Genomic DNA, 22,231 nt, shown 5'->3' on the forward strand with positions numbered 1-22,231 from the left:
ACTTGTATGATGATGATGATGATGATTATGATGATGATTATGATGATGATTATGATGATGATTATGATGATGATGATGATGATGATGATTACTACCAAGATGACAATGATGATGGTGATGGACACAATGGAACCCTATACATAAAAACCAATTACATTATACCGAAACATAACAAACCGAAGAGGAATGAAAAAATAAAAATGAAGTTACTTTGGAAAGAAGAGAACCAAAACCCGAATGAAACAAGAAAGACGCAAACTAAAATCACACAACAACAACAGCATAATAAAGAAAACGACCTCACAGAGAAGAAGAATAATTCGGAACAGAGAGAGAGAAATGGAAACCCTATCCCTGAAAACACTGAAAATTTGGGTGAAAATAATAACAACAGGAATATCATATTAAACAAACTAAAACAAATAAACAATAAACCAAAACTAAACCACCCGAAGTTGGTTTAAAAAATGTTGAAATACAAGCTCAGGCAGATAATATACCACTTGAAGTTAATGCCATTAAACCAGGAATTAAACCAAGTGGAGTAGAAGTCAATAAACCAGATGAGAGTAAATCAAACTCTCAGAACAACTCAAGAGCGGGCCCTGAGGGTGAACTGGTTGAGCATAATATTTCAAGAGTTGACCGAGGTGAGGCTGAGGGAAAGGCTGACCACGATAAATTTGTTTACAATGGTCACTACGCCCTCAACGAGATGCTCAGAGACAAGCCTGTGGTGAAGGTATGCACTGTAGGAGACGGTGAAGGTACCTACTGTAGGAGGTGGTGAAGGTACCTACTGTAGGAGGCGGTGAAGGTATCTACTGTAGGAGGTGGTGAAGGTACCTACTGTAGGAGGCGGTGAAGGTCCGTACTATAGGAGGCGGTGAAGGTACGTACTGTAGGAAGAGGTGAAGCTACTGTAGGAGGTGAGGTGGGTGATGAGGTCAGTGGCTTCTCGAGATATGATGGTGGGGAGAATGTGCGAATGAAGGTATTAGGTGTTGGTGGGTGAGTGTGAGGTTGGAGAATGGGGTAAGAATGATGAGTGTTGATGGGCTAGAGGTGATGTGAATTGTGGTGTGTGTGTGTGTGTGTGTGTGAGGGGGTAGTAGTAGTAGTAGTAGTAGTAGTAGTAGTAGTAGTAGTAGTAGTAGTAGTAGTAGTAGTAGTAGTAGTCGACCGAGGGAACAACACAGGGAGACCCCGTTGCAATGGCAATGTATGCAATAGGCCTATCAGTGCTCCAACAAGAAATAAAGTATGAAACAACTGGGGTCAAACAAGTGGCATATGCTGATGACCTCACAGGAGCAGGAAAAGTGGAGGACATCAAAAAGTGGTGGGACCTGGTAACATCGCGAGGTCCACAAATAGGGTACCACCCAAACGCCAGCAAATCCTTCCTCATCGTGAAGCCAGATCATTATGATCGGGCTGTGGAGGTTTTCGGCGAAAGTGAGGTCAAAATAACTAAGGACGGCCAAAGACATCTAGGCGCAGTAATTGGCACTACGGACTTCAAGACCCAGTACGTAGGGGGAAAGGTGAACGAGTGGGTTAGCGAAATCCATGCTCTATCGGAGATTGCTAACACAGAGCCACATGCGGCCTTTGCAGCATTCACACATGGAGTCAAGCATCGTTGGAACTACCTGATGCGTACCATCCCTGAGATCCGACCCCTCCTCCACCCTTTGGAAGAAGCAATCAGTGTCAAGTTCATTCCCAAACTAGTGAAACACCACGACTTAACCCCAGTAGAAAGAACACTTCTTGCACTTCCACCAAGACTGGGAGGGATGGGACTAACTAATCCAGAGGAGATTGCTGACTCTGAACATCAAAATTCACTTAAGCTCACGGCAGCCCTCACTGACCACATAATAGCCCAGAATGCAACAGGGGAAGTGGACACCAGCGAAGTTAATAAGATCCGTAGATCCATTACAACAGATCGGCAGCACTGCCAAAATGACATGTTGCAGCAACTATTGCTGCAGGTTCCAGAAAATCTGACAAAAAAAGTAGCTATAGCGCAGGAGGTGGGCGCCTCGAACTGGTTAACTACGTTACCGATAAGGGCAAATGGTTTCAGCCTTAACAAACAAGAATTTACAGATGCCATTGCTCTAAGGTACGGTTGGCCAGTAGATGGTTTGCCCTCCCAATGCGTGTGTGGCTATTCCTATGATGGCGATCACGCCATGGTTTGCAAGAAGGGGGGCTTCATATGCATGAGGCATGACGAGGTAAGGGATCTCACAGCAAATATGTTGAAGGAAACCTGCCGGGACGTCATGGTAGAACCGACCCTCCTTCCACTGGATGGCGAGATCCTCCAACACAGGACTTCAAACACATCTAACGAAGCCCGTGTGGACGTCAGTGCTCGAGGATTCTGGACGCGGGGACAGCGAGCCTTCTTCGACATCAGGATTTTTGATCCCATGGCCGTTTGTCACCGTAACCTAGCTCTCGATGCTGCACATAGGAGGAACGAGAACGACAAGAGAAGGGCATATGGGGAGAGAATTCAAAATGTCGATCAAGGCAGCTTCACTCCGCTAGTGTTCACAACCTCTGGTGGGATGGGCCCAAGCGCAAGATGTTTCTACGCCAGACTCGCGGAGCTGATCTCCGAACAGAAGCAGCAGCCCAGAAGTTATGTCACAGCCTGGATGAGATGTCGACTGTCCTTCTCTCTCCTTCGGTCGGCTTTGCTCTGCCTCAGGGGAACGAGAGCTTCTGCCCCTACTCCGTCAACTGCTGCAGATATCGACTATGAGGCTACAGTCACCGAATGCCGCATCGATCTGCGGCTCAACTAATTTAACACAGATAGGATAGTTGCTTATGTATTAGGATATTTAATATTAAGGTAAATAAATGGTGGCGAAGGTGTGGCTATTGGGGGAGGCTGGAGGCCACGTTTAAAAAAAAAAAAAAAGTAGTAGTAGTAGTAGTAGTAGTAGTAGTAGTAGTAGTAGTAGTAGTAGTAGTAGTAATGGTGGAAGTAAATATAGAAAATGGAAATAGTACTACTACTACTCCCACTACTGTTACTACTGCTACTGATATCATTGTTACGTCGTATAGATACTGTTATTGTGTTTCTTATTCAAGTGGTTAAACTGCCAGAGTTATTATTATTTTCCGTTCATTAATTAAATCTTAGTTTCTACAACAAACAATGTAATATTTATTTAAGTATTCCTCCAATAGAATAATTATTTTATAAAGTGTTTCACCTGCCAGGGTAATTGAGCCCCATTCTTAATCTTAATTCTTCTACAGTCTAACGCTACTAATTCGAGATCAGACGCCTATACACAGTTGAAAGTCTCCTCCATCTTTCAAGGTACTGTTGTTGACATACCAGCGAGCAGGTTCATCCTACACTGGAGAGTTGTTGACGTCAGGTGAAGGAGCCCTGTATGTGTTTGAACCCTTATTTGCGTGGAGGAAAATCTTAGGTGTTGGGGTTGACCCGAAATTGGAAGAAAATTCAGCCAAGGTCCTGGGCGATCTGTTGGACTGTCAGCCAGAGGTAAGAGGCTATGGTTCTGGAGAGAGAGAAGGGATCGTTGTCCAAGATGGCAGGTGTTACATAAAACCCACAGCAAAACATCACATAAAAACCCATCATTATTAAAGACTTGAGATAAACTCTATAAAACACAACGGAAGCTTCATATTACCAACCTGACGCTGTCTTCTCTCAGGTCATCAACACCTGGAGGAGAAAAGGCTTCTACTACTTCAGGAAGAAACCGGAGGGCGTGATAGACTTCTGCCGTGACGCCCACCTCCGTCTCCTCAAGTCAATTAGAGCCAGGGCGCACTTCGTTAAGCCCTGGATCACCCGGAGGCCAGATATCAAGGTCCGTCAGTCTTAAAGTGTTAAAAATTAGTGTTTAAGTCTCACCTGTGTTGTCCCACTAGTAGCGGTCGTATTCCCACAACAGGTGTGTACATAAAGGTGGTGGATGGAAAAGCTAGGAATAGAAACTGGTTGAAAATAGGCAGAAAGAATAATAGCATAAATAGGGATTTAATAGCAAGGAGAGTCTATGAGCGTAGGAAATAAAATTTCTATAACGTTAAAACAGCATCAGTATTGTTTTAACTCTTACAGCTGAAATATGAAGAAATTCTAAGAGATCTTTTTTTTTATTCATCTCGTGTTAGTGGTCTCTCTCCTTCACACACAAAGGGTAAAAAGTTGTCTATTTCTCCAACCTTACATTACTACATACAGTAACTTGTCTCTGTTACTTACTGACTTATTAGGCGTTAACTCACTCACCTGGGTTGGTTGATTGGACAGGTAGTTCATCTGGTGCGTGACCCGCGTGGGATTCTCAATTCAGTGAAGAAGGGAGGCCGACTCTGGAGTAACAACAACCGTAACGTCGCCCTCCAGTGTGCCAACATCGAGAACGACCTTCTACTTGAAGACCTCGGCCCAAGCAGGTGATTAGTGATGGGAGTTAAGTAATAAAGGGGCAAAAATACGATAATGAAGGGGCCAGGGTGATGATGGGAATAAATTTATGATGTTTTTATAAAGCTGATATAGTCATGATATTTCTTTAGGTTAGGTTAGGTTAGGTTTAGTTTTCTATGAAACTACTCCTTCATATATATTAAGATTATCTACATGATCTTCTATGGTCACTCAGAAGTTTACCGAAAAAGAATTACATAGAAGTTATCCCTATTAGGTAATTGTCCCTATTAGCTATGTGTGACAATGAACACCACATCATTGTATTGTAGTAACATAATAATTTCATCCCACAACTGACAAAACAACAACCATGATATTCTACAGAAGTCTTACAATATATGCGGGTCTTTCGTACAGGTATCTACGAGTTCGCTACGAGGACTTGGTTGAATATCCTGCAGAGGAGACCAGACGCATCTTCACCTTCATGGGCGTTAACATGACCTCGAATGTGTTAACCTACCTGCAGAAACATTCAGGCCTGGGAGAAATTCCATCTATGCGGCAGAAGTGAGTACACGGGGCCCCGCTAGACCAGTGTAGGGTTCTGACTGAGACTCGTGTGGTGCCCTGTCCTCGAGTACTATGAGACAAGGATAGTGTGTCTCTGGATAATCTATGCTTTATCCCATGCATATAATGAACTAACAGAATATAGAAACCAACAGACAATAGTATCAACGATTATTCATAAAATAGAGACAAATAGTATAAAATCCACAAACCACTGAGCAATAGCAATGTCAGGGTAAACTAATAGCTAAAGAAACTAGGAGGAACTAATTTCAGGTAAGTGTGAACAAACCATCTTGGTTGGTAAAGTATGAAGCGGTAAAGCAAAAAAAGAGACTGATATCTATGTCAGTAAAGATGAACTGTACGCCATTTGTATATCATTAAATATTTTGGTTGGTGTTCTAATACGTAAGAGCGAGAGTAAGCTTGTGTTTGTTATTGTTTTGTGAACTATGATGTATGATTCTGTTTAGTTTTACGATAATACTGTTTGGTTGCACGTTAATTATTAGATTAAAAATAGACTTCACTAACTCAACACCTTCTCATAGTTGTTACATTAGATAAAACGATAAAACTTTCTTATTCTTATGTGAAAGTAGTAAAAGTATAATAACAATAACGTGATGTGTTATTATACAGGTATCTGAACACATACCGAGACTCCCAGTACCGGCACGATCACTGGAAGTCCCAAATGGATAACCGGGAAGTGGAGTATATTGAGCACGTGTGTGGCAAGGTAATGCAGCGGCTCCACTACCACCCTCTGCGTCCAACTTGACCGACTCCCTCCTCCCTCCCATCTGCCTGACCTCTGCCGCCTCTCTTTAATTATTTACGTTTCATTCTCGGGCAATATCTGTCATTCACATATGTGTGTTCAGGTATACTTACATATTTCTTTGGATATATATTTCTTTGTAACCGCTGACGGACACATATATAATTGTTTACTGATATCATGAATACATACACTTAGTGCAGCAACCGAGACCTGTAATGACGTTCTCTTTACGCTGCAGTTTTACAGTAGCAGCAGTCGATGACATCTTGAACCGTCACTTGTAAATTATCTTATATTGAGTATTGTTATTATTAAAGATTATCAACGTGACTTTATTTTCATTCTCCTGAAAGACGTGGAGTGGGGGGGGGTGACATGATCGAAGCTACAACATAGAAATGGTCTTAAATTAAACAAATTTAGTTTTATGCGGGAATTAGGAGAACAATGGTTTTAAAGTAGAGTTATGGATGAGTAGAATAAATTATCAAGCACCATCATTAACTCACAACGCCAAGATCTTTCTCCTTATCGACAGTATCCAGGAAAGTGATATTAATAGAATAGTTATTAGGATTGTTGCATTATACGCGCAGGGTATTGCATTTCGAAAAGTAAAGGAGAAATTACTAGTCTCAAGACCATTTGAATAGTTCATGCAGTTCTTTTTGCATTGTAGCGACATCGTCTTGACCTGTTAACTTCCCAAATATCTTCGAGTCGTTCGCAAACTTGACAATGTGGGACGATATATTTTCATCTGTGACGTTTATGTAGATCACAAAGAAAGTGGGCCCAAGGATAGAGCCTTGTGCTACTCCACTGAGAACCTTTTTCCATTCAGAATGTACGCACTCCATTTATTGCCACTCTTTACTGCCTGTTTTCGAGCCAGTTGTGATGGGCCAGAGATGTCGGCTGGGTGTAAACAGGGCTGCCTAGTATGAACCAATAGGCCTCCTGCAGTGTCCTTCATTGTTTTGTTCTTGTGTTTTTAAGCACAGAACCCAAGGTCAAGTACTGAATAGAAAACAATTTTACAAATTGAGTAAAATATATTTCAGTCCCAGGTATGAATGTATCAACGCATCTTGTGTGCGCAAATATTTAATTAAATAATGAAATCATCTAAGATTATACCTGTGTAAATGTATATAATTGCGTTTATTTATCCTAGAGTAAGGTTATGTGCATGTAAGCGTATAATAAAATTGGATCACCTGAAGATTAATCACCCTAATGCTAACCTAGGCCCTCAGATGGCTTAAGGCTGTTTAATCATCAGGTGAAATAAGCTGGGGGCTAATCTTCAGGTGATCCAAATCAGATTTTTTCTGGCTGGGTCACATTCACAAGCTGCGAGGATAAACACACACACACACACACACACACACACACACCACCCTCGTCATCGCCACCTCCTGCCACCTGCAGCCCCCCACCCACCTCGCGCAGTCCGCCACTACAACAAAATTCAGCCCATAAGAGCCCGCACCGATAGATATAAGAACAGCACCATCCCATCTATTGTTAAAATAATAAACAACTCCTGATTTATGTACTGTACAGCCCTGTAAATGTATTCAATGCATATTATATCATTATGTCTAAATCAAATGTAAGTCTGTATATTTTCAGCCACCGGCTGCAACTCTATTAATAAACCGTTTATTATTATTATTATTATTATTATTATTATTATTATTATTATTATTATTATTATTATTATTACACACACACACACACACACACACACACACACACACACACACACACACACACACACACACACACACACACACGACATTTGTATCTTTGATTGGTTAGGTTAGGTTAGGTTAGGTTAGGTTATTTTGCGCTTGGGTGCTTACTCCTACGGTGAAATAAGCTGGGATGCCTAATTTTCATGTGATCGATTATTTTTCCCTCATCTAGTTGAGTTATAGTTAAAGCTAATTTATCTCATTAACAGAGACTGACAGACGTACAGTACAGACATAGACAGGAAGACAGACAGGCAGCAGAGACCGGGGGCAGAAGAGAAAGCAAACAAAGAGATATACAGAGGTGCTAACAAACAGAAATAGAGAAAACGGACAGAAAAGGCAGCGGTAGGTAGAGGAAAGGACAGAAGGACAATAACAGAGAGAGATAGACAGAAAATGGGAAGGGAGGGAGGGAGGGAGACCACAGTCGTCAACACTAGGAAATGATCGGTCACGTGACAGTAAGGGTCATCAGAGGTCAGCTTGGGTCATCACAGCGAGACATATGCTGGACTGACCTGGCAAAACCTGAGCGATGAATTTTCACATGAATCCCTTAACTTTTAATATTACTTCAGGCAATTGTCTTTTTTGTGGCATATTATATTTAGTTCAAAGTTTAGTGATAAAGAGTTTAAGAAAATAATCTGCAAGTTGAGTTAATAAAAAAAGAATTATACCAGGAATTAAATTAGAGAAACTGAGTTAAAACAAAAAAATATTTAACAATGGCAACTGGGCGACTTAAGGCGGTACGGTATCCCCATTCAGTCCACGGTCAGTAAAGGAAGCCAACAACAACAACAACAAATACAGCCTTGTCTCTTGTCAATGGTATTATACAGCTACCATCTTAAGAAAGTCCTTCCCAGGTGTAGAATTAAACAGCGAAGAAATATTAAATAAAACGTTCTTAATTTTAGCTTCAATTTTTGACACCCCGACGAGTCACAGTTGGATTTTACTTGCATGTCCCCAGGGTATAGCGTAAACGTACCAATCGAGCAGGTGACCCCAGATAGGTAAGCCCTCCCAAGGTAACGCTTTTATAAAACAATATAAATTTCAGAAATAAACGTAACCATAATTTTAGGAACGGTTAGGTTAGGTATTAAATTCGACTGGTCTTTTAATTAGCTTCGACTAATTCATTAACCTAAAGTGTATTTACATTCATTATTCTAACTTGTAACATCAATTAAATATCGATATTTAGATGATATATTGGTGTTGCTTATTTCCATGGTATCTACTCCATCTAGTCTACCAGAAATCTAGTATCAAATAAAATATAAGTGTGCGATATTGTAAACAGATGAAAATGGTTTAGTTTGCGCCTAAATACTGAAGTAAGAGAACGTATATCCCCATGGGTGACTTCGCTAAACAAACCAACAAACTATATAAATACATTCATGTGAAAACTAAAAAAAAAAAAATATCAAATATATTCAAACAAGTGATGTAGGGATGAGTGTAAGCATGTATGACCTATAATATAAATTTAAGATTACTCTTATGTTCCTTGACAGTCGCAGAACAATAATTAATAAATATCAAGTTAAGCTTTTTCCACTTTTTTTTCTTTGGTACAGTAAATTGATAAGTTAAATTCAAGACCACTCATAATCACAAGAGATATTATAAAATGGATCCGTAACCATTCATTAAAACAAAGTAACTTAGAATGATAATTGACGATAAGGATCTCCTGAAGGGTCATATCAAACATCAACACTACTATTGTCTTCTTTGTAAATATTCATACTGTCCCAAATAACACGTTTCCTAGACTATGTTTAGTAATGTACAATAGAGAAGAAACAAAAGTGAAACACGACTAAGCTAATAAGTTACAGTAAATCAAGCATCTAGGATTGGCTCAGTGTAGTTGGTGTAATTTTTAAGCATGTAAATAACATCACTTCAATCACTAAATAATACCGACTTAGAATTTGATGGGGATACGTTTATATAGTTTAACTTACTGTATAATAAGCAACTCTTCATTATGTTCAATATTTTAAACTTTTCAAAATGTCTCTCGTATTCTTTTATTTAATTAGTTCACGGGTTTATTCTTATTTCTATTGAATACATAATATAAATTGAATTATAGTCGAGTTACTGAAGGTAAAGCAATAAGGCGAAATTTAATAACATTTACCCTTGGAAATATATTTAACCATTCTCCTTGATTCCAGTTCTCTCTTTACTTGTTTACGGGTAAGCTATTGTATCAGAAGTGTTATAGCCACGGCCGGATTCAGGAGTGGGCAGCTATCCAGGGGCCTCCACAATCTGGGGGCCTCCACATATCAGGGCTGGTCGACTTGAAACCACATGAATGACTCCAGTCATGTCTCACTTGTGTGTGTGTGTGTGTGTGTGTGTGTTGGGAATTTGTACACTATCAATAAATATACAGTTAATTAAAAATTTATCAGTGTTCTAATTTCCTCAATATAACTGCATATGGCTTCAAAATTCTCCAAAGAAGTGTTCAAATTTCAAAATTTTCCCGGGGGGCTTACAGCGCCCTCCGGAACTCCCAGATGTTTAGGCTCGCTTCACTCGCCACCCCACCCTCTTGGGTAGTTATAATGAGGGGGGCCTCCACAAAGAGGCTGCCCATGGGCCTCCACAGGTCTAAATCCGGCACTGATTATAGCAATGTGTTTGTGGAATAATTATAAGAAGTAATTATTGAGGTATTATATTATTATTCAAATTTTAAACTGACAATAACAAGGTGATCCATGTAAATGTCTGTCCCGTAACTTTGGCAGACCATTGTTAGCCAACCCTAGACACTGATGCTTCGTCACACAATTAAAGTTTCACTCATAGACGTACTGTATATATCTGGTAACACTCAAGGCTACAAGTCCCATGCAGGAGTCAGTGTTTCAAAAGATCTACAATTATCATGTAACATATCTACTTTACAATGACTATAACAATTGGGTGGTTTGCTCTTTGATACTATGTTCTGTGTATAGGACCAAACTAGAGTTCATATAATGAAACGGAAATATATGCAATAAAGTTCTAGCTATCAATTTTGGAAACAATCTGAGGCAACTACGAACCAAATTAAAATGATAAGGTTTGTAGAATATTTAAATTGGAATAGTATCTTTAATTAAAAAAATATCTTCCGGTGAATTAAGAAATCAATGTGTGTGTGATACTACCTAAAACACAGGAACCTTTTACTGAAAACCAAATACCGCCTTTACTGATTTTGAAGATTTGTTAAAAAGGGACAATTAATAAGATGTTTAAGAAGAACAGTATATGGTCAGTAGAGTACTGTGTTATGTATCACAAGAAGGACACATTCAGAAGACACCAGAAGGAGGCTCCGAGGCTGGATGACTTTGAAGTGAATCACAACAGGAGTTAAGACTTGGCGCGGACGTCTGGTGTAAACACTGGGAGAACTTTGGCTGCACCCGTAAGATAGGTGGGTCAGGCTCGTTAAATGTTGTTTTATTTTCCTTTTGATACTGACACTAATATTATTTATTTTGCTGGACGACTTTGAATGTACCCAAAAGTATAGCAAATAAGGGTAAAATCTTAACGAATATCTGTTATACATTCACAAAACAGGTTTCATAATATTTTTAGTGTAATTTTGTAAAAATAATTTGTAAGATGAGATAATAAACAGCGAAAAACTTTCAGTATTGGTGAACGCTAAATTCCAAAGAGTTGGTGAACAAGGGAGATAACTCAGATCCATCGTGATGCACTTCGCTAACCTAACCTAACCTAACCTAACCTAACCTAACCTGACGAAAAGTAAATCCTACGGCTATGTTAAATACCCCAAAGTAACAGAAACATCGGTAATTATATCTCCATTTTGGATAGGTGACTCTTTGGAATTTAGAGTTTTTCGCTGTTTATTATTTCATTATTTTGACTACATTTCAATGAAAACATTATTAATCAGGTTTTATTGATGTAAAACATATATTCGTTAAGATTTTACCCTGATTTAATATACTTTTGGGTACATTTGGGTACATTTGGGTACTTTTGAGTAATTCGTTGGACCGCTTTAGTTCCAGTTTATATTCCATGAGGTTGGGCCTTAAGGTTGCGTTCACACCAGACGAGTCGAATCGAGTTATTAGTCATTTGACTCGAACTAAATTGATTCATTCCCGTTGACACAGTAAGAGTCAAGAGGAGTCACGTTTGTCACATATTCTCTCGCAAAATTCCACATTCTCCTGTGGATTCGGCGGCGTCATTTAATCAGGATATCTACGTCTAATTTTATTTGATTTTGTGCATGCAAGGCTGGTAAAGAGCGAGTAACCTCATATGAATTATTTGACTAATATTTTCTAATAATACTCTAGTCTATTGTTTATAATCTTACCTGTAGAATGCAGCAGTAACCTTTTTCCACAGTGCCGACATCACTTGACTATCTCGTTGTCTCTGATCACTAGGATCATTAGAGAGCAGGATGCCCCTGAACAAGATTTATCGTATACTCCAGTTGCATAACGAGGCGTCCTTCCACTACAACTGACTCTCGATGACTGGCGAAAAAATGGTTCCGGCACTCCGGCAGTTTTCATGAATCGAATCCGCGTCACGACTCAACTCGACTCGTTTGGTGTGAACGCAACCTTTAGGTGACGGTGATCCAACGGGAACGCCCGAAAATCGTTTATTTCATCTGTTCATTGTTGTTCAATGGAGAGATATTAAATTAATGAGAATGGATGCCACAAACCTTTCCTCGTCAGAAGACTAATTAATAAGAGCAGAACAGTTGGGAATGACCTATGGAAGGTAGAGGTCGCTCATACCTCTTGTGTTATGCTCGTAGTTCTAAGACGCACACAAGTTATAGAATATATTCCTTTTCATATAATAAAGTTAAACAGGATTTGGAGTTAGTGAAAGTTTACATGATAAAACATTATTTAATTAACACACCAAAACCAAAGCCTTAACACATATACTCAGTAAGTTCACAATTATGAGGAACAACACTAAATGACAATAACTTTTTTTTAGCTCACAGGAGAGGGAGAAATAATAATAATAATAATAATAATAATAATAATAATAACCCATACATAAGTACAAAACGATCAAAAGTGGTTAACAATACAGGATATGTATGTTGTGTTGTCAAAGTAAGTCACGCAAGCGGTGTTTAGCCACTGCACCTATTCTCTCCTAAAATTCACTTCAATCCTCCCTTTATCCTTCCTCTGAACCTCCTTCCCCCCTGTCATTAGCTTTTATTCATTCATTCAATAAGAGAAACAATTGAGACCCTGCAATTGTGTGTAAATGAGGCAAAAAGTCAGATCAGCAACCTGGGACTTGGTCACAATTTTCGTGATGCCATATGGCAGCAGGGTCTACCATTAGACAATACATTATGCTTCCAATATCTTCCCAAGCGGTAGTACCTCCCTGTTTAGTAGCTAGGCAGCTATCAAACAAGGAGGTACTACTTGGTATGAATACAACACTTGAATTATATTACAGAAACAAAGAACCTGAACACATTAATGCAATTAGCATGGGCAAACAACACAAGTACTGTAAGTAGCAAATATGTATATAGAGGACTTCAGCCTGTAACTGGGAGAATAAGCAGACCTGTGAGCGTGGTGTCAGACTGACCACAAAGTACCCAGAGTTTGCCCGTTACACAAGCATTTCCATTGTCTACAGGATACCACAATAGTTTGCATACATTGAACCTTAAAATAATAACAGAAGACAAACACTAAAATACATTCAACCTTCATTAAAATCATCTTGTTCACAAACTACTTACAAAGTTAATTTCACCAGTGTCTAGTAACATTGATTTCTTGAGAATATTAATTTACTCTCAATCTTTATCACCTTCCTCTAAACACTGATTACGTTAATAAGTATATCATTTAGCCGTAAGTCTTAGGCCCTCAGGATTATGTTAATATTTCCTGAAGAGACCAACAGGGAGGAGGCAGGATAACGAGAATCAAAGTTATACCAAAGTGAGAGAGAGAGAGAGATTGTTTCCCCAGCCAGCCCTAAGATCATCAGCTCCTGACTTTACAAGACTTCCTGGCATAATTCATAAAGTTCATGTTGACTGAGTAAAGTGTTTCCCTAATGCAGGAGAATTTGACATAATACAGAAATACTCCCGTGCCTGAGGAGTTGTCAGGTGAAGTCAAGACAAATGAATATAGCGTCATCCTGCACCACGCCATCAACACCAATTTCATCAAAAACTACTGTCGTTGCACTGTTAAGATTATAATATAAGGCGATGTCCCTTTAAGTCTATGGGGATGCAGTAAACGATCCAATACAAATTTTCCTTAGCATGCATCAACTTACATTTTTTTTATTGTAAATGAATGTAACTTTGCTATCTTGCAATTCAGAATGTCATAAGCTAGTTAGGGTATGTTTGTGTCTGTGTTGGTGGTCGTCGCCGGTCTGTTGAATACGGTGTTATATTTATTACAAGATAATAATAGTGGCGATGAAGCCATGGTTAGCTTGGGTTAGTTTGTTAAGTTAGGTTTATATTGAAACAGGGACGAATTATTGTCCGGTGACGAAATGTGCCAGAACACTCACCACTCGTCACATTTTTAAGTATATCTCATTTTACTCGCTTGTAATTTGAATTAAATGTATTTTAAAAGAAAGATATTCTGAATACATTCCTCAGATAATAGTAACCCAATTTAGTTTGGACGTACAGTACTGTATGTCACCATCTTACTAATAAGAAATGTGTGTGTGTGTGTGTGTGTGTGTGTTGGAGAAAGAGACAACAAACTGAGATGCCAGCTAGTAGTAGTGGTCGTTGTTGCCGGACGAGAGGAATTCAAGGATATCAGTGATCTGTTGCTTGGCCGGGTTCTCTTCATCCAGAGTACTTGCTGTCGACTTCAGTGTTTTCTTGAATAAATCTGATTTCGTTGTCATTTCCTTTATCATTTTGTCTATGTGTTTACCTTTTTGTATTTTGCGAATTGCGTCTTTCCTCAAATTCTCCAACACTTGGTCTTGTTTCCTGTTATCAGCTTCTACTCTTCGTTCGGCCTTTTGAATCATACCTTTGGTGTTAAGGAAGCTGTTCATCTTAGCCGTAACCTCCTTCTTTTCCCTGTCGGAGAAACAATCATACGTAATCTTATTGTGACATAGTTCAGAGTAGGTTGCTGGAGTGTTCTGCTATAAACACATAACCTTCATGTGCACAAAATAATATTACCAGGAATGTTTTCACTGTTGCTCTTACAAAAACGAAAATTAATTAGATATTTGGTCATCTTAACTTTCACCTATACTAGTCACAATAGATTTACCTAAAATGCGAGACATATCAAAATATATTAACATTAGTATTATCATAATCTCTGTCTAACTACAAGATTTGATAATTTTCGTGAGAGAAATAATGGAAAAATACAAAGCTGTAAACATTCACTTCAATAACAGAGTTCTATGTTAACTACTTTAGCAGGAAAACATAAAGCACAAACTAAATTCAATGCAAATTTCATCATCAATATATTAAGTGAACAATATTCCACTCGCTTTACGAACAACTCCACAAGAAAACGAGTTATTTTATTCCCACAAGTTAAGAAAGTATTATTTTGGAAGATGTATTATGAGATACGAAATCACTTTTTTTCTAATTCTAAATCTCATAATTCTGTTTTGTAAATTTACTTGGCATTTGCTCGCAGAAGCTCTGTGATCACCCGAAGCAAGAACGAGTATCACTTTAAGTCCCCGTACAAATAAACCATATTTCACAATTTCAAACTTCATTTGCTAAATATCACCACAATATAATTACCCACACCAAGAGAATTCTAATAATGATGTTTGTAAATCATAAAAACGAATTCATTATTTCTTTAATATAAGAATAAGGTTTCGAATAAACTATATGGTGTAGACAAAGAGTGATGGTAAGTTGCCACAGAACAGTGTCGTGGAGTGGGCCTAGTTACCTTATTCACTTCATATTATTATTGTAAGTATGTGATATACTCATTGACTTATTAGTTGCTGTAGCACTGAAGTCAACAACGTTACGGTTTTTTTTATTACGTCAAAAAATACGCCTTATATTTCAAGGTTTTATCAAATTTATGGAAAGTACCGACAGTAACGAGATGTACTGAAGCAAATCTTAGGCAATATACAATTTTAATAATATAAACATGGAATGGTTCACCTTTTGGAACTCAGTTTATCCTGTTTCATGTGGAAGCGGGTTGTTTTAGCTTCTGTACCTTATCCATCATCTCTACCAAGCCCTGTACATAACCTAACCCATTCTTACCTTAAACACTTGTCGCGATGTTTCTTGGACGAGATTTTGCTTTGCTCTTTCGTCCTGGAATATTTTGCGTCCCAATTGGCAGAGTCCTCGTCATCTATAGCATAGCCGCTTTCCATATGAGCATATCCGCTTTCCATGGGAGCATATCCACTTTCCACAGGAGCATATCCGCTTTCCATGGGAGCATATCCGCTTTCCACAGGAGCATATCCGCTTTCCATGGGAGCATATCCACTTTCCACAGAAGCATATCCGCTTTCCATGGGAGCATATCCTCTTTGCATGGGAGCATATCCGCTTTCCATGGGAGCATATCCACTTTCCACAGGAGCATATCCGCTTTCCATGGGAGCATATCCGCTTTCCACAGGAGCATATCCGCTTTCCATGGGAGCAGATCCGCAGCCTAAGGAGAGAAATCCGGCTTCAGTTGGCTCATAATCTGGGAAATCCACATTAAATCTTGGTGGCATCAACAATGAAATGAAAACGAAGATGTAATCAAAGAGTTTTCTGGTACACTACCTTGTTTATCCACGACACACCTACAATGACTTCCACCTAATACTAAGCTTTTGGTACACACGGGCCAACGTAGTCAGTACTATACTCGACCACTTCCAGTTCCTTAACCGTTATGACAGATATCCGTTCACAGCTGGGTGAAGTGGGGGTGCCCTGGGCGCTAATCAGTAACTCTTACGATAGTAGACAAGCGCTTTATCCATTCGGCCAACTTATCCCTTCCATATGATCATTTTATCTAACACAGGCATAGTATTGTTCGCCTAGATTTGTCAATATGATTAGTATATAATAGGTTAATTCCCGCTTGCATATGATCACCATTGCAAAAATTTTTTTGCATAATTATAGATTTATTGCAACTTATCGTTCTTATTATCTTCATACACAATCACTCCTCTGCCTTACATCATTAAGATCACTGTATGGCGATTATGGAGTGCGGCGGCTGAGTGGTAACAGTTAACAGTTAATAGTTTAAACACTCCCAGTCCACCCAATCGTTAATGCTTACTTAACTTTACAAAGTTGGAGAAATGAAGGTAATCGAGTCTAGTGCCTCTGAGCATTAAAAAATCTTATAATATAATGAGCTAGATCCAGGCTGTCCTAACGGGCAGACACTCGTAACTAGCAAGTAATATGAACATAAGAACATAAGAAAGTGGGATACTGCAGGAGGCCGACTGGCCCATACAGGGCAGATCCCTTTCACACCCATCCCAGCACTTCCATGTGCCTATCCAACTTCGTCTTGAAGCTCCCTAGCGTCCCCGATCCTACTATAGCACTCGGTAGCCTATTCCACATATCCACAACTCTATTACCAAACCAGTGCTTGCTTATATCCTTTCTGAATCGGAATTTATCTAATTTAAAGCCATTTGTTATAGTTATTTCGTTATTACTGAGCTTCAGAACATCTTCCATTTTACCTTTGCTAATCCCACTTACCCACTTGTACACCCCTATCATATCTCCCCTAACTCTACGCCTCTCGAATGTGTAAGCCTAAGCTTTTCAGTCTTTCTTCATATGGAAGGTTTCTAATATTATGGATCATTTTTGTCATTCTTCTTGTACTCTCTCAAAGAATCTATGTCCATTCTATAATAAGGACACCAGAACTGAACCGCATAATCCATGTGTGGCCTCACTAATGCTAGTAAAGTTTCAAGATAACGTCAGCAGTTCTGTTACCCACACCCTAGATATGAACCCAAGAATCCTGTTTGCCTTGTTGCGAACGCTAATACATTGTTTTCTAGGTTTCAAGTCGTTACAACAAATACACCTAGATCTTTTTCACAAACTGAGTTTTCTATTTCCGTGTTACCTAGTTTATACTTAACGTTTGTATTCGTCTTCCCTATCTGTAGTACCTTGCATTTATCAGTATTAAAATTCATTTGCCAGTCTACTGACCACTCATGTAAGGTATCTAGATCTTGAAGGTGTTCAAAGTCACTGTCTGAATTTATCACTCCCATTTTGGCATCATCTGCAAATTTACTAATCCTACTAGTTATGCCTAAATCAAGATCATTAATGAATATAACAAACAGCAGAGGGCCTAATACAGATCCCTGGGAACTCCGCTTTGACCGCACCCCAGTCTGACTTAATCCATTTATGCTGACTCTTTGTTTCCTACCAGTTAACCATGACCTAATCCATTTTAATACTGATCCACCTATTCCATGTGCTTCTACCTTCCTTATCAATCTCTCATGAGGGACTCTATCGAATGCTTTACTGAAATATAAATAAATTATATCATATGACTTATCATTATCTACCGCTTCATATACTTCTGAGAAAAAGCTAAGCAAATTTGTGAGACAAGAACGTCCCTGGGTGAACCAGTGCTGAGAAGAATGAATTAAGTTGAATGTTTCAAGGTGGCTTCTGATTTTCGTAGCAATAAGCAACTCCTTGTTCTGTGCCCAACAAGTACAACCTGACTCATTTATTACATCTTGATCGGCTCACAATATAACACTATATTCGTGGCAAATTTTCCTCACTGAGTAGGTGCTTAAACTTTATCCTTATAAATATCAACGCTGTCATAACTAATTAAACAATGCTTTACTTTCCACTGTATTAGGGACAACAGATACGATAAATGCCGTATGAGTTTACCCAGATAACTTTATATGAACTATTTAATTTTGCCGTCGTCAGCGGTGTCACTCTTTTCCCAGCTTCCTCAGCATCATGTTAACTTTGTAACTGATGTTGTGTCACTAGTAAAGCACTGCAACGGTGAACTGAAAATATATGAATGTTTTGAGAGTTATCCTGCAAGCTGTGGAAGGTTCTGAAATGGGAGCTAGACACTCTGCTGTCAATTTTGAGAAATATAGAAATTCTGAGCCACCTACGTGTGTCAAAAGGTGTTGAGAGACTGCCTGCTCCGTAATCCATACCCCAGTTGTGACACAGTTCGGGTGTGTTGAAGTTTCTTTCTTCTCTTGCCAAAAGATTTGAATGGGAAACTGACTCTTGCATTTTCGATGTGTATTAATGAAAATTATATGAACAAAAGTCACTCACTGATCGAGGGTAACTCTCAGAAGAGGCAGGTGTATCAGCAGTGTGGTCGTCTGACTGGCTGTCGAATAACTGGGAAGGCTCCATCCCTATATAACATCTCAGACATATCAGGAACGTTTTGGGCAACAGAAGTTCGTTCTGGATGGGAAGTCCCAAAGATTTCTTCTAGAAGTGTGACCGGTGACGATGCCTCAGTTATTGCAGGAAATTGAGTGTTATTAGTAAGTAACTTATTGTAGGAACCAATTATCTATTCTTACAGCAATTTGATATCGGGTGTTTGTTTAGAGTGCGTCTTAATTCATCGTGACATTAATTGAAATAATAATGATAAAAAATTAATATTGTGATAATATATGAGATTGTCTCAGCTTTATATAAGAGCTGAAATGTAACTAATGGATCAAGTAAGACTATATAATTCAGAAAAATTGAAGGTATAGTCTAATTTACCACAATTCAATTAGTGTTGAAAGTTGATTAATCATTGTTAAAAAGACCAATGATTTCTTCATATGTCTTTGATAACAAACCTTTAGGACAGCAAGAGAATGGTGTATTCAGTGAGCATCTGTACTCCAATAATTAGTAGCGACCTCAGATAAAACACATGTCTTTTGCCTCGGTCAATAAAGAGAACAAAATTTGAGACTTCAGCAGAAACAAGGCTCACTGTGGACAATGTATTGGTCAGAACAAAATTTAAATGATCTGAAAAAAAATCCGATAAAATACGAAAATAACTATAAGAGGGATGATTGATAAAATTATTTTCGACATTAAGAAACAAACTGAATGAAGAAAACAAAATACGAAGGAACTGGAGTAATTTTACCCAATGAAGTTCACACCACTACCACAAAATACCTTATCCATCCCCACAAACCACCTCATCCACCAACACAAACCACCTCATCCACCACAAAAAATTACCTCATCCACCACAAAAAATTACCTCATCTACCAACATAAACCACCTCATCCACCACAATAAATTACCTCATCCATCACCACAAACCACCTCATCCACCAACACAAACCACCTCATCCACCATAACAAATTACCTCATCCACCAACACAAAGCACTTCATCCACCACAACAAATTACCTCATCCACCAACACAAACCACCTCATCCACCATAACAAATTACCTCATCCACCACAACAAATTACCCCATCCACCACAGCAAATTTTCCATCCACCAACACAAACCACCACAACAAATTACCTCATCCACCAACACAAACCACCTCAACCACCACAAACAAATTATCTCATCCACCAACACAAACCACCACATCCACCAACACAAACCACCTTATCCAATAACAAATTACCCCATCCACCAACACAAAGCACTTCATCCACCACAACAAATTACCCCATCCACCAACACAAACCACCACATCCACCAACACAAACCACCTCATCCACCATAACAAATTACCTCATCCACCAACACAAACCACCTCAACCACCACAACAAATTATCTCATCCACCAACACAAACCACCACATCCACCAACACAAACCACCTCATCCACCATAACAAATTACCTTATCCACCAACACAAACCACCTCATCCACCATAACAAATTACCTCATCCACCACAACAAATTACCTCATCCACCACAGCAAATTACCTCATTCATCACCATAAACCACCTCATCCATCATAACAAATTACCTCATCCACCGCAACAAATTACCTCATTCACCATAAGAAATTACCTCATTCATCACCACAAAACCACTTTATCCACCAACGTAAAACACCACATCCTTCAACACAAACCAGATCATTCACCACCACAGTTAATCGTTCCTTCATAATTAGTATTCAGGGCGATTACATGTCCATCCGACCATGAGCAAGCATGTAAATATTTTCCCTGACGCCACACACACACACACACTGGCGCCTGCAGTCCCCCACCCACCTCGCGCAGTCTGCCACTTCAACAAAATTCAGCCCATAAGAGCCCGCACTGATAGATATAAGAACAGCACCATCCCATCTATTGTTAAAATAATAAACAACTCCTGATTTATGTACTGTACAGCCCTGTAAATGTATTGAACGTATATTATTATGTCTAAATCACATGAAAGTTTGTATATTTTCAGTCACCGGTTACAGCTCTATTAACAAACCGTTGGTTATTATTATTATTATTATTATTATTTATTACACACACACACACAGCTTAACAATCGTGTTACTCATCATTTGGGAAGTTTGTGAGTCAGATGATGCACTAAATTTCCAAGAACCCACGAACGTAAACAAACGATCCTACTAAAAACAAAGTTAGGTTGAAGGGTAGTATCTAAAGGTCCTCTGAGAAGCGTAAGTCCTACATCAAGCACGAGGTACTTTGGATATTGACGTATTAGCTTTAGCCTGCTGAAATGAGACAGGTGACAAAAACCCAACTATGAAAAACTCTACATATATATTTTTTTCAGTTCCTAAAGTTATATACGATGATACAAAATCGATTCTCACCTTTCACACTGCTACTAGGATGGATCGTCAGAAACACAGATGTCAAAAATGTCTGAAAAACACCGGAATTAACATATGGATTGTACTAATAAGGTGGTAGAGTACAAGAAGCGCAACACAGAACAGGAGAATATTTGGACGAGTATGGGAGAGCAGGGTCATATGATTGTTGTTCTTGATTAAATCTTTGGGGGGATTTAATGTATTTTTTTCTTCTTTATTATTGAACATATATTGAGCTGGTCTAATACCTCTAGAGAGAAGTATACCACAACAGCATAAAAGGGAAGAGTTTTATTGAGCAGTTTGGTTTAATTTAAATTTATGACATTAGGAGAATTTGCTTCTCTGGGTTGAGTGAATATATAATGTTAAGTTTAAGTGTTTATTGTATTCCATGTAGCAAATGTAATGGTAATTATGTAGGACAGACAGGAAAAACATTGCAGCTCATAATCAAACAACATAAGCACAATCAAAACAGCATCTGAAAGCAGTGCCCTGTTCGTCCATGTTAGGAATAATAATCATCCCATTGCTTGGGAAAAAAGCTTAGAAGTATTCAAATCATCTTGTATCACTGAAAGATTTCTGGTTGAAGCTAGTTTGATTAAGGAATTAAAATCAATAAACCTTAGTGATGGTCAGTTCAAAACTGATATTATGTTACATAAATTTATCTATCAGTGGCCCAA

The 22,231-nt window shown here is 38.8% G+C and overlaps 1 protein-coding gene across 1 annotated transcript; it reads left to right on the top strand.

Moving 5' to 3' along the window:
• Positions 1-435: 435 nt before the first annotated feature.
• Positions 436-6,146, top strand: LOC121876412 (carbohydrate sulfotransferase 1-like). The gene is made up of 6 exons (XM_042381496.1): positions 436-742; positions 3,362-3,550; positions 3,726-3,884; positions 4,331-4,476; positions 4,871-5,023; positions 5,672-6,146. Exons 1-6 carry the CDS (start codon positions 716-718, stop codon positions 5,811-5,813), a joined length of 816 nt encoding a protein of 271 aa, XP_042237430.1. The 5' UTR covers positions 436-715; the 3' UTR covers positions 5,814-6,146.
• The last annotated feature ends 16,085 nt before the right edge of the window (positions 6,147-22,231 follow it).

Source organism: Homarus americanus, unplaced genomic scaffold, assembly GCF_018991925.1.
Source record: "Homarus americanus isolate GMGI-L3 unplaced genomic scaffold, GMGI_Hamer_2.0 scaffold1640, whole genome shotgun sequence".
NCBI classification, from domain to species: domain Eukaryota; kingdom Metazoa; phylum Arthropoda; class Malacostraca; order Decapoda; family Nephropidae; genus Homarus; species Homarus americanus.